General features: G+C 35.0%; 2 protein-coding genes across 5 annotated transcripts in view; one reads left to right on the top strand and one right to left on the bottom strand.

Annotated features, from left to right (window-relative positions):
- Window positions 1–6,008, top strand: part of LOC123563078 (annexin A4-like) — a 57,892-nt gene extending 51,884 nt beyond the window's left edge. For both annotated transcript variants that reach the window (XM_053528315.1, XM_053528305.1), the window contains one exon: window positions 3,830–6,008. In XM_053528315.1, coding sequence (XP_053384290.1) covers window positions 3,830–3,889 — 60 coding nt within the window. In that variant the 3' untranslated portion in view covers window positions 3,890–6,008. The remainder of the gene's footprint in view (window positions 1–3,829) is intronic.
- Window positions 6,009–9,884: 3,876 nt separating this feature from the next.
- The window catches only part of LOC123563080 (WD repeat-containing protein 90-like), a 95,529-nt gene continuing 92,178 nt past the window's right edge, over window positions 9,885–13,235 (bottom strand). For all 3 annotated transcript variants that reach the window (XM_045355658.2, XM_053528295.1, XM_053528298.1), the window contains one exon: window positions 9,885–12,494. In XM_045355658.2, the coding sequence (XP_045211593.2) occupies window positions 12,340–12,494 (155 nt within the window). In that variant the 3' untranslated portion in view covers window positions 9,885–12,339. The remainder of the gene's footprint in view (window positions 12,495–13,235) is intronic.

Raw genomic sequence — 13,235 nt, 5'->3', positions numbered from 1 at the left:
ACTGCGATATATCAGACAGGTAGACACTGCTTACATCTGAAACTTCAAGTGTATCAATATTGTCATTTTTTTCTTTTGCTAGAAACAGTTTACATGAAACTTCCCCATCACTTACAGAGCTAAAGCCAGAAAAATCAGAGTCAGTAGAATCAGTGCTAGAATGTACATCAGTTAATAACAGTTTTGCAATTTCAAAATTGATACTACTGTTTGATCTTAAAGATGCAGATAAATGTCTGATGAAATGACAAAGTTGTCTTGTGTTCTGATGTGTTGTCATACAGGCCTGACCATCTGCCACTACCATACCAGTCTCCGATCTGCTATGGGGGTCAAAGAAATAAAACTGGTTATTGTCTACCACAATAGCACTTGTGTAATAAGGACTACTTGATCCAATGGTAAACAGGTATCCACTTTTGTTACAAATTGGCGTGAACATTTTATCTATTGCATCTTCTAAAGTGTAAGTTGGTGGATCAGTTCTTCTGGTTACCAAGGTACCCTGTAATGGCGTGGAAACGTACCATAAAACTGCTTATTGTTGAAGGGATATCCTCAAGAGATAGGTATGACTCATTGCTAGGAATAAGAGTTTGATATAGCTGGTCCCCTTTATACAGTATATCATCTAGAGTAGATGTTGTCCATTTACAGGGGTTTGAGCTTTTAGCAGTAAGCAGACACTGAATGGAATTCCCAATGCATTGTCTGCCACTTCCTTTGTATATCTTATCACCCTGGTGACGTGTTGCTAACATTGTTCTAGGCACAGGTAGACTGATTTCTGAAAAAGGATAATTACCTGTGTATTTTTGCTCTTTTAATTTTCTTAACATGTTGCATTTTAGTATAATTATCAGTAAATGCAGTAACAAGAGTTGTACGTAAGACAGCCAGTGCTCAACTATTAGAATTGTTGTCCCAGAAGCAGGAATATATTTAATTTAATACCACAAATGTTAAAATATCTACAGAGTTCAATCCAGTATCTTTATTAGTTTTGGGGATAGTATCTAATGCATGCAAAACTGTAACCAAGATTTTCAAAGTTCAGAATGGGGCATAATGTGGCCCAAATACATGTCTGAGTTACGAGACTTGATGCTATCACCTAGTTTTATAACCCCAAAGACACAGTCTTCAGTTCAAGTTTCAGCTCAATAACTGATTAGTTTTGGATACAGTAACTTGCATGCAAAACCTTTAACCAAGATTTTCAGTCCGAAAGGGGGAATAATTTGCTAAAATAAAAATCAGAGTTATGGTACTTGACCCAGTAATTGACCTAGAAAAAGAAAAAATAAGTTTAAAAGCTATATGCCATTAAGTAATAGCTATATTTACTTGCAAGCAAAACTTTAACCAGGATTTTCTAAGTCCAAAAGGGGGCATAATTTGGCCAAAGTGCATGTCAGAGTTATGGGACTTGATGCTATCACCTAGTTTTATAATCCTCATTACATATGTGAAGTTTCAATTCAAATCTGCATCAGTTTTGGAGATAAAACAAATTAGTATAAACTAAATGAAAGGTACATAATTATGTACTTCCTTGAAAAACTTTAACCAAGGTATGAGACTGACGCTGACACCAGGGTGAGTAGAATAGCTAGACTATTCTCAGAATAGTCAAGCTAAAAAGACTAAAAGAATAACCACCGTAGTTTATCATTAATATAAAATTTTATAGAAATCTGGTCAACAATGATGTTAAAACAATTAAATACTCTTATCTTAAGATTAGAGAAAGTGCATATAGGTTTTCATGAATTTTACAACCATCATTATCTTTATTTTAAGGGATTGAATGTGGCATTAATAACATTGATAAAACAAACAGAGACAAAAAATTTTAATGTAATAAATATTCTTTTAGCAGTATTACTCAGTTTATATATTATAATACATAAAAATACTAATAAACTTTGTATCAAACTTACCTATAGATGTTTTTGTGTTATCTAATCTTCATTCAAAGTTCTGGCTGATTTAGTAGTAAAACCTTCTTCAAATATTTTCATTACTTCAAAAATATAATATTTTTATTTTATTTCCATCTTCTGTTTAATAATCTTTCAATACCAATATTTCATGACATCAGTTATGATGTCACTAATTCTTTTAATCTATAAGAAAAATCAATAAACAGCTCATCTTCACTTCTATTTATAGAATTTAACATGAGTTACAACCATGTTGCACTGAAAACCATGCTGCTAAGTTAAGAGTATCTCTGTGCAACATGGTCGTATCTCAAGTTACGACCATGTTGCACTAACTGAAAGTGTCTACCTGAGATACAACCTTCTGGCAAATTTACTTTTTCACACTTAAATTTTCAGAACTTGATCTAGATATTTACAGAAATGATGTATATGTGTAAAATAAAGCAATTAATGCAAAAAAGTGAGTTTGGTAAAAAAACAGAGTTACGACCGTGTTGCACTGACCCATCGATTTGAGACTTCAGTGACATAATATTTGAGCCGTGCCATGGGAAAACCAACATAGTGGCTTTGCGACCAGCATGGATCCAGACCAGCCTGCGCATCCGCGCAGTCTGGTCAGGATCCATGCTGTTCGCTAACAGTTTCTCCAATTCCAATAGGCTTTAAAAGCGAACAGCATGGAGCCTGACCAGACTGCGCGGATGCGCAGGCTGGTCTGGATCCATGCTGGTCGCAAACCCACTATGTTGGTTTTCCCATGGCACGGCTCATTTAAGTTTTTTCAAATAATCTAATAAAATGTACAGGTTAATAGGCATGTTTTTGAGACTGGTGATTAATAAATTGAATCCTGTCATTTAAAGATGTTTTCTTTTGTTATAGCATTGCTAACGAGTTCTTTTACATAACATAATTTTGTTTCCTCGTCTTGAGAAAAGCTGTGAATTTGCCAGTTTGATTGAACAGCTGGTTACTATATATGCAGAAAACTTTATGACTCCTGTTATATTCTAGGTCATACTGACATGATGGCATTTAGTTAAATTTGGGGATATATGAACATGTATACATCAGCTAGCAACACAGTAATACATGTAATGACATACACAGAAGGGATGTAACTCCTCAAATACTTGTTACTCTGTTTTTGCAATATGATATAAAAGGTATAACCACTGACACTGTTACATGCCTCTGGATCATATGATTGGGAGATAATAGGTCAACAAATCAAGTGTGAAGTGTGAACACTTACGATTCTTGGGCCTGTGGCCTGTCCATCAACATTTTTGTAAAACAACATCTTTTACCCAATTTGTTGGAAATTGATGAAACTTGGCCTTGATATGTTTTTTTTTTTTGAGGTTGCTCTTCAGAAGTTGTTAATGTTATTTACTTGTGTAAATAGAAGAAAAAAAAATCAAATGCCATCTCCTTTTAAACCAGTCTGGTCCAATTTTGAAATGTCACAGAAATACTTCTAGTTTAACTCTTACGATTTATAATTTAATAACAGCCATCTTAATTTGACGGAGAAAAAACTATGGCTGCTTGGGAAGGGTCTAGTTTTCCCCATATTACTTTGTTAGAAACTGAAATTGTCTCCTCTGGATCTGAAAACCAGTTTTCTAAGTTATTTGGTTGTTAGAGATGTTGCTTCTTAAACATGTTTGAGCTGTGAAACTCTGGTGAGCGATTTAAGGTCAACATGGCCCGCTTGTAATATTCTATAAAAATTTCCATCTGTTTTGAAAATTATGGTATTTTGATTTTTGAGAAAGACTTACTGTTTAACCTGATACTACAGCAAGATATTTTTCCAATTCAGTGGGTGTTTTTTAAATGTAACACCATGTTTTTTTTTTTCTGTATTTCAGGGTGACACATCAGGAGATTATCGGAGGTGTTTGCTTTCTCTGATAGGAGGATCATACTGAGCGCCACATCTATTTTGCCTTTTTTCCATATTTATCACATTACATGTTCTTAGATATTTAGTTTCGTTATTTATTGCCATATTATTTTGAATCCCTTTTGTTGCCATGGATACAGACATTATTTAGTAGTGTTAAAACAATAGTTTGAGAAGACAAATTTTGTTGTGATGTTGACTCGAGGCAGGATTAATGGACTTTAGCTGTAAGAGATTGGAACTGTGCATACCGGTAATGCATTTGTGAAAGGCAGACGTAATAAGATGAGTGTTTTTTTTTAATGGCAGTTGAGAAAATGAAAATATAGCCATATTGTACAGCTTAAATACAAGTGAACAGCTGGCAAACTTTTGTACCTGTACGCAAACAAATCAAGGATATTTCCTTGTTTTGAATTTTTTTACGTCTTTTATTAAGTTGTTTATGGTAATCAGACTGGATTTCTTATATTGTTCTTTGAATATTTATTTGTAACTCTTGAAAACTGGGATAAAATATAATAATGAAGTGTAATTCATTTTTTTTTATTTACTCTCCATTTACAAATCATGTTTTCTTACATTTTGTCTGTACTGTTAAATACTACATATTCAACACACATGCGATTTAAGAATTTGAAATCTAAGCAGAAATCTTTTCTAGCCAGAAGTCTCAATTTGTATTAAAATCTTAACTGGCAAAAACACAGCTAACTTAGGATAAGTTTTGTACGACTTTGTATTATTTTATAATTTTAATAAAAGCATTAAATCGACACGGCATTCTTCACTTCTACATATCACATACTGATTATTTTCTTTTTTCTGTCTTATACATGACCTATTATTGCTTGTAAATAAATCAACATATTTTACTGATTATACATAAAATTATAGCAATATCGTGTTTTAAGTGCTAACCTGATTCATTGTACCAATTTTACATGCTGAAAATATGATCAAGCCCACCCAAAAACCTCGAAGAAAAATGTTTAACTCAAGTGTTTGAGTGGTTCGAGTCTCAGACTTGAACAGCTGACTCGTGTCCACTGGGTTTAAGCCTAAGTAGGATCACATACAGGGAAGCCTATAGCTGGCTAGCTAGCTCCAGTTCAGTTGTTCTTAAACCCAGGTGCCTGTTGTTCTTCACGTTAAATAATTCCTAGAAAAATTATAGAAAATTCTGTCCATTTTTTTTCAGTAGTTTTGACCAGCCCACCTCGTCAATTCGACAGTCCAACTTGTAATATAGATAAATAGTATAGATTATACGATCAAGAAAATTGTGATGTGTTCATGTATAATTTTATGAGCTGAGGTTATATGACAGGAACGTTTCATGATTCTCTATATAGTGAAAATTTGAATCTTTGGCATGTTTACAAAAAATTTTACCAGTCCTTAGAAACATATGAAATCATTTTTATGAAATGGGGGCCAAAGGGCACCAGGTATCAGTTGTTGTTTTTTTACACAGATTTATACTAAAAGTTTAAATTTATACTTAAACTGTTTACTTTACTTTTGTTTTACTTCTTACAGTGACAAATTAACGATATAAAGGAGACACAAATTTGGATCAAGACATATTTTTTTGTCAACATATTATTCTATTTACTTAAAGAGATTCTTCATGTAGGTTAGATGTTAGATCGGTATGTTAATTATTATTATTTCCAGCTGTATAAATGTTTTACGCATGTTTTACACTCAAATACACATCAGTTGTTTTTGCTCTAGTGATGTTTTTTTTAGGTTAATTATAGATATTTAATGTGTATGTTATTTGTCTGTATTGGTTTCTAGTGAAATATAACAGTTAACCTTTAGCCTGCTGGTAGCAAGTGATTTTGTCTTTGCAGCCAGTGCAGACCAAGATCAGCCTGCACATATTCAGTCAGATTTTCAGTGATCACCCCATTTAATAAATGGTGGTACTGCCCATACTAAATATGGACCAGTCCATTTTAGAAATATAGCAGGGTAAAGGTTAATCAAATTTCACTGCATACACCCGTCATTTTTTTATCGTTAAACATGTATACTATTTACGATTCTATTAACTAAAGGAGAATTCATAGTCTATGAATGTAACTATTTTTGCTAAATTTGTCTTTAGCAAATAAAATATTGTTGCAATTATATGTTGTAGTTTTATAGACTTTTTTTCCATCCAGTTTCCCTTGGTATATTTGTCAACTTTAAAAGCATTATAAGGAGCTACATTCTTTTAAAAATTGAAAATCCAGTAAGTCAATATTGTACACACAAGCACCTATGTGAAGCTATTTTTCATATGAATCGACAGCCAAAAGACATCCAGCAAATATGTTTATAAATACACCCGTTTTGAAAAACTGGACGCATTATATGACACATGCGTCTCTTCATCTGTCATAATTCGTGTGACCAGTGTATCTTCATAACCATTAAGGGTATTGACTGATGTTGGCGTATAGGTAGATGGTGAGATGATGTGTTTGAACCGGCTCTGTAGGGCAAAGGTCAAGGTCATAGATTCAGCTCAAATGTCAAAATTGTTGGTAGTATATAGCTTATTAACCATTCAACTTATTGGCTTCAAACATTGGATGTAGGTAGGTGGCACTGCGGAAAATGGTTCCATATACGGGAGTGTACGCATTCCGTATACTCCTAATATACGGGCGTATACGGAAACATTTTTCCCGTATATGGAACATTCCATATACGGGAATCCCGTATTCTTTAATTGGACATTCATGTTTTTCTCACAAATAGTCATGGATCCATTCATTCATACTTAGCACAAATACGTTTCAACAGTTTATGTCAGTATTCCAAGTTAGGGATTGTCAAGGTCCAAAGGTATGTTTAAGGCGTAGGTTTTGATCATACTTTCTGGAAAGATACCTTTTATATGATATTCGTATATTAGACATATACGGGACCGTAAACTCCCGTATATGCATATATTTTTCGCAGTGTGGTGGTAAGACAATGTGCTCTTGAACTAGCTCTGTAAGGCAAAGGTCAAGGTCACAAATGTAGCTCCAATGCCAAAATTATCCGTAGCGTAGCGTAACTTAACTAACCATTCAAAATATTGAATACAAACTTTGGATGTAGTAGGTAGGTGGTGATGACACGATGTGCAGAGTGTTTTAACAAGGGTGATATGTCAAAGGTCGATGCCAAATCTGCCCATCATATTTTTAGTTCAGAGCATAACTTAGGACATACATGTATTAAAGGTATTGACACAAAACTTTGAATACAGGTAGGTGGTGATGAGACGATGTACAGAATACAACCTATATTACACCTCCACCCCTTATACACATGCACACACCTCCCCCCCCCCCCCCCCCCCCCACTCCACCCCAAAAAAAATCTCTTGTTTGCTTTCTTTTAATTTTGCTTCTGTCCTTGTGGGTATAAAGTGCCTGCATGGTGGACCTCTTGTTTATTATGTGATCAGCAACTGGCTCCAGCTGGTAAAATTGTCTGCGAAACTACGTATCAAATGACTGATGAAGATCCTCTAACCTTTACAACAGTTGACAAATACGGAAAGGCAACAGGAGTGTTGTGAAAAGTATTTGCCATCTGAAAACTGGAACAAACCTTGAGTTTGGTTTATCAACAGTTCTCTTTCTATTTTTTTTTTTATTTTGTTGGGTTTAATGTCGCACCGACACAATTTAGGTCATATGGCAACATTCCAGCTTTGATGGTGGAGGAAGACCCCAGGTGCCCCTCTGTGCGTTATTTCATCACGAGCGGGCACCTGGGTAGAACCACCGACCTTCCGTAAGCCAGCTGGATGGTCTCTTTCTAAATTCACCAATTTTAATTATGTGACCATTCTACTAAGACGCACCTAATGGTAGTGCTTTGTGTGGTCTCTTTATAAAATGTCTACAGTCTATACTCTCGGCTGCACAAATCCATAAAATATAAATTAAAATTGACAAAATTCCCATTTTACTGTCGAAATTTGAAATCCGCACATACTTATCTTTATGAAGTAGTTGTTTGGCTAAAACTATGATATTTTCATGCTAACATAAAGATATATTATTATGTCTCCCCCTGGAGACATTGTTTTTGCCCTGTCCGTCCGTCCGTCCGTCTGTCCGTCCGTACGTCACACTTCATTTCCGAGCAATAACTGGAGAACCATTTGACCTAGAACCTTCAAACTTCATAGGGTTGTAGGGCTGCTGGAGTAGACGACCCCTATTGTTTTTGGGGTCACTCCGTCAAAGGTCAAGGTCACAGGGGCCTGAACATTGAAAACCATTTCCGATCAATAACTAGAGAACTACTTGACCCAGAATGTTGAAACTTCATAGGATGATTGGCCATGAAGAGTAGATGACCCCTATTGATTTTGGGGTCACTCCGTCAAAGGTCAAGGTCACAGTGGCCTGAACATTGAAAACCATTTCCGATCAATAACTAGAGAACCACTTGACCCAAAATGTTGAAACTTCCTAGGATGATTGGCCATGAAGAGTAGATGACCCCTATTGATTTTGGGGTCACTCCGTAAAAGGTCAAGGTCACAGGGGCCTGAACATTGAAAACCATTTCCGATCAATAACTAGAGAACCACTTGACCCAGAATGTTGAAACTTCATAGGATGATTGATCATGAAGAGTAGATGACCCCTATTGATTTTGGGGTCACTCCATCAAAGGTCAAGGTCACAGGGGCCTGAACATGGAAAACCATTTCCGATCAATAACTAGAGAACCACTTGACCCAGAATGTTGAAACTTCATAGGATGATTGTACATGCAAAGTAGATGACCCCTATCGATTTTGGGGTCACTCCATTAAAGGTCAAGGTCACAGGGGCCTGAACATTGAAACCCATTTCCGGTCAGTAACTTGAGAACCACTTGACCCAGAATGTTGAAACTTAATAGGATGATTGGTCATGCAGAGTAGATGACCCCTAATGATTTTGGGGTCACTCTGTGAAAGGTCAAGGTCACAGGGGCCTGAACATTGAAAACCATTTCCGGTCAGTAACTTGAGAACCACTTGACCCAGAATGATGAAACTTCATAGGATGATTGGTCATGCAGAGTAGATGACCCCTAACAATTTTAGGGTCACTCTGTTAAAGGTCAAGGCCACAGGGGCCTGATCATGGAAAACCATTTCCAATCAATAACTTGAGAACCATCAGTGTCTCTTTGACTTTAGCTCCTGACCCGTATTGACTTCTTGCCTAAAGGACTTTGCATTGGGGGAGACATGCGCTTTTTTACAAAAGCATTTTCTAGTTTTGAAGTAAGTTGTAGAAACTGTACGAATTTGTTGGTATAACATATTGGTTCAGAAATATAACTCGAGAATAAAATAGTCTTAGAATATCTGCCCTGCTACTTGGATGGGAGACTGAGGTTAGTAGACAGGTCATGGTTACAATATCATTACTGAAAATACTTTCTCCCCATGAACAGGGAATCAAAAAATCAGTCAGCTAAGATGGAGTCATTGGATTAAAGGTAAACAGGACTTCTTTCCTTAGTGATTTGTTTGTTTTGGGTTTAACACCATATTCAACAGTATTTCAGTCATATAACGGCGGGTAGTTAACCTAACCAGTGTTTCTGGATTCTGTACCAGTACAAACCTGTTCTCTGCAAGTAATGAATTAGACGTGGAGGACAATCCGCAAACCAATGCTTTCCCTACTGAGCTAAGTGGGCGGGCTTTATCTTTATACAGATGAATTATTCAGACATGTCTGGAGCAGCCTGTTGTACATTTATGCAAAGTTTCATTACCTGTAAAAATATAATGACAGAACAATTTTTTGTTTTTGAGTCGATTAACGAAATTAAATTCCAGTGATGAAGTAAATTTCAATTATTTTGTTAAGAAGCTTAAATTCACACATTCATATCCCAACAAAACAGTTGTTTTGGACAAAATGAAACTTTGTTCCCATGAAATAAAATGATTCTATAGTATCTGTCCAATAAATCTACATGTAAAATATAAATACCAGTTGACAAAATTGATTTTTCTAGCTTTATTAAATTAGCATATATTCAATAAATTAATGGACGGACATTCGAAAGTATGAGATTTTCTCACTATAAATTTACAATGTAATATTTCTTACATAATACAATAATATTCCTCTAACATTAAATACAACAGACCAATTATTCTTCCGTCAGGTATAATGTACACAAACATAGATAAACAATTTCTTCAAGAACAGATCTGCTTCAAACTTCAATTGATCATATAAGAAATTCGGGCTGTAAGGTTAAAATACATACAAGAGTACTTGGCATTTCCACCTACAGCTAAATTTCTTATACTGAAAAAGAGCAGTTTTATTTAGGAAATCTATCCTAGAGCCAAACATTTCTTGCAATTACAATATCAACACCTCCTCTCCTGAAAACTGTGTATGTGTAGGATCCTTATAAATCCCCTAGTGATTTTAAAGGACACTTGTAGTAATATTCCTGTAAGTTTAGAAATGCATGCATTTGCTAAATTACCAATTTGTATAAGAAATAACAATCTATCTGATGAAAAATGTCATGCTGGCAAAAAATCTAGTGCTACATATACATACTAGACTAAAGTCTTATATCTAAGAAATGATTCATTCCTAACAGTGATTTTATCATTGATTTTAACACGACCAACAAATAACCTACATACACAGAGAAGAAAATGAAATTACGGTTATTTTGCAATAACCCATGTGCGTGCAAAGAATTGTTTTCACTGTTCCGATTACCGCCAAACCCCTATGTGCAATTCTTTTATGAATGAAGGACACATGATGTTTGTAAATGCTAGCGTAAAACTTGTGGTATCCACATATAACAAAAACAACAACAAAGTTCGGCTGCAAAATGGCACAAACAACAAATCTGGTGCGTACGGGAACAATCTGCGAGATTCACCATGATTTTCGGGACTAGAGGGTAATTGAAGAACGGTCTGATGGCCATGTTACACTTTATTTGCTGCAATCCTGAAGCAATGGGGAGAATACATGGAGAAAATTTCAACCCCCAAATCCAGGTGCATAGCACCAAGTGTAGTTCATGTCGTAAAAAGTAGTTACCATTTTTTCGTTCTTATGCTAAACAATGTATCTCTCAACCCTACGGCCTTCGTGATATATTCTTATGCATAAGAACTCAAAGCACAGGTTATAATAAAATATAGATGATAAACCACACTCGGGGAACTTATTATTTCTTAAATAAAATCTTTGTGCGAAAAAAAATATATCACAAGGGTGCAACCACAATCTGAACAACAAAGATTATTCAATAATAAAATCACTATTGAAATAAGTAATGTTTTATTTTAACAAGCTATCATGGATATCTATTTACATCCTCAACCAAATCTATAAAAAAATTGCCTGTATTGTGTCCAATTCATTTTGAGGGCAACGCTATGACACAATTACTGTGACATACTGGTACCAACTGATTTTATCCCATAATAATGTCACACTTTCAGTCTTCAATGATTTATTGGAAAACGATATGGGTTTAGTTAGAACTGAAAATATGAATTTATAGTTTAAGGATAACTTCTGTGTGAAGTGACTGAAGAGTTGGCTTTGTGTGCATTAGAACTACTAGTCTGCAGAAGATATTACAAAAAGTACAATTTTTCTAACACCAAGAACACATTTACATTTCAGATGATAAATTCAAGTATAACTTCTGTGTTAAGTGACTAAACATTTGGCTTTGTTTCATTAGAACCACTAGTCTGTAGAAGATATTACAACAAGCACAATTTTTCTAACACCAATAATACAAATACATTTCAGATGATAATTTCATTACAATAGGCACGAATTAAGTAGTCACTCTAGCACTCAACATATCACAGAATACTGGAATGCCTTATTTTGTACAGGAAGTACTAAAAATGCCATGCTTTCCTCACCCTGTAGTATTTTCTAGCTACAGGCTGTGTCATTATTCCTCACAGGATTCATGTCACATAGTAGGTTTACATTTCATCAAATTTTGACTTTGTATCCCCATCATTCCCATAAATGTCACATTTTTTGCTTTATTCCATTTATATGATGTGTTCAAGCTTCTGTGACCACATGATTCATGTTCTGATCAACATGATGTTGAAGATTTATAATAACATTTAATATTTCAAGCCTTCTTAATTCAGTAATTCAACAAGAAATATGTCACCCCATTAGTGAACTTTCCCTAATTTTTACTTGAACATTGTGACCCCATTACTCATCAAGAGATGGATTTCACATTTTCTCATTTCTAGCTTACAACACAAGTGTATCATCCCATAAACATAAAATGTAATACCAGAAATTCCAGTGTGTAACATTAGATGTGTCTCAGGGAGTACATCCTAGAGTAACATTCACACTATCACAGAGTACATCCCAGAGTAACATTCACACTATCACAGTGTATCATCCCAGAGTAACATTTAAACTATCACAGGGTAACATCCCAGATGAATATTTCAGCATGTGAGGCAGAGAATAAGTATTTTCCATCTGGTGAGAATTTCACAGCCTGCACTCTATCATTATGTCCAATAAAGTCCTGAAAACTGCCCTCAAAATAGTCTAGTAGTTTCAACAGACGTTCTGAAATCAGAAAGATAAATTTGTTTCTGAACCATTTTTAAGGGTTTACAAGAGTATTCAAGGTTTAGACAGCAGTAAGTTCATCTATCAAACTTCTCAGAAGTAATTTCTTCTCTTGAAGTGACTAACTGATTCCAAATACATATTAGAAGTAAAGATAAATTACCTAGCATTGTATATTGTACCTCATTTATATTTATAATGCAAAATAATCTATATGACAAGTGTTAGATATTCTTACTAGTATTTTTAGCAATCTATACTGCTAACATGTTGACAGTTTTTTCTTTCAGAGATACCAGTCGCTTGGTAATAATTTACATGTCTTTAGTTGATTTTTTTTTTCTGTAACAATTAATTACATGCTAAAATAATATTCACTGACATTTAGTTTTCATCAAATTACTTTGTGTTTGTTTGTTTAGGGTTTAATGCCATTTTTCAACAGTATTTCAGTCATGTAATGGCGGGCAGTTAACCTAAACAGTGTTCCTGGATTCTGTACCAGTACAAACCTGTTCTCCGTAAGTAACTGCCAACTTCCCCACATGAATCAGAGGTGGAGGACTTTTGAATTTAGACACAATGTCGTTTATCAAATAGTCAGGGAGAACATACGACCCGCCCAAGGATCGATTTCACGACCCCAAGATCCATAGACCAACACTCTACTACTAAGCTAATAGGGCAGAATTGAAATTACTGTGAACATCTGGGATAGAAAGATCACATGCTCTTCCC

Source organism: Mercenaria mercenaria, chromosome 2 (genome assembly GCF_021730395.1).
Source record: "Mercenaria mercenaria strain notata chromosome 2, MADL_Memer_1, whole genome shotgun sequence".
Lineage (NCBI taxonomy): Eukaryota > Metazoa > Mollusca > Bivalvia > Venerida > Veneridae > Mercenaria > Mercenaria mercenaria.
Note: the sequence above shows the minus strand (reverse complement) of the source record. Positions and strands in the feature narration are given on the sequence as shown.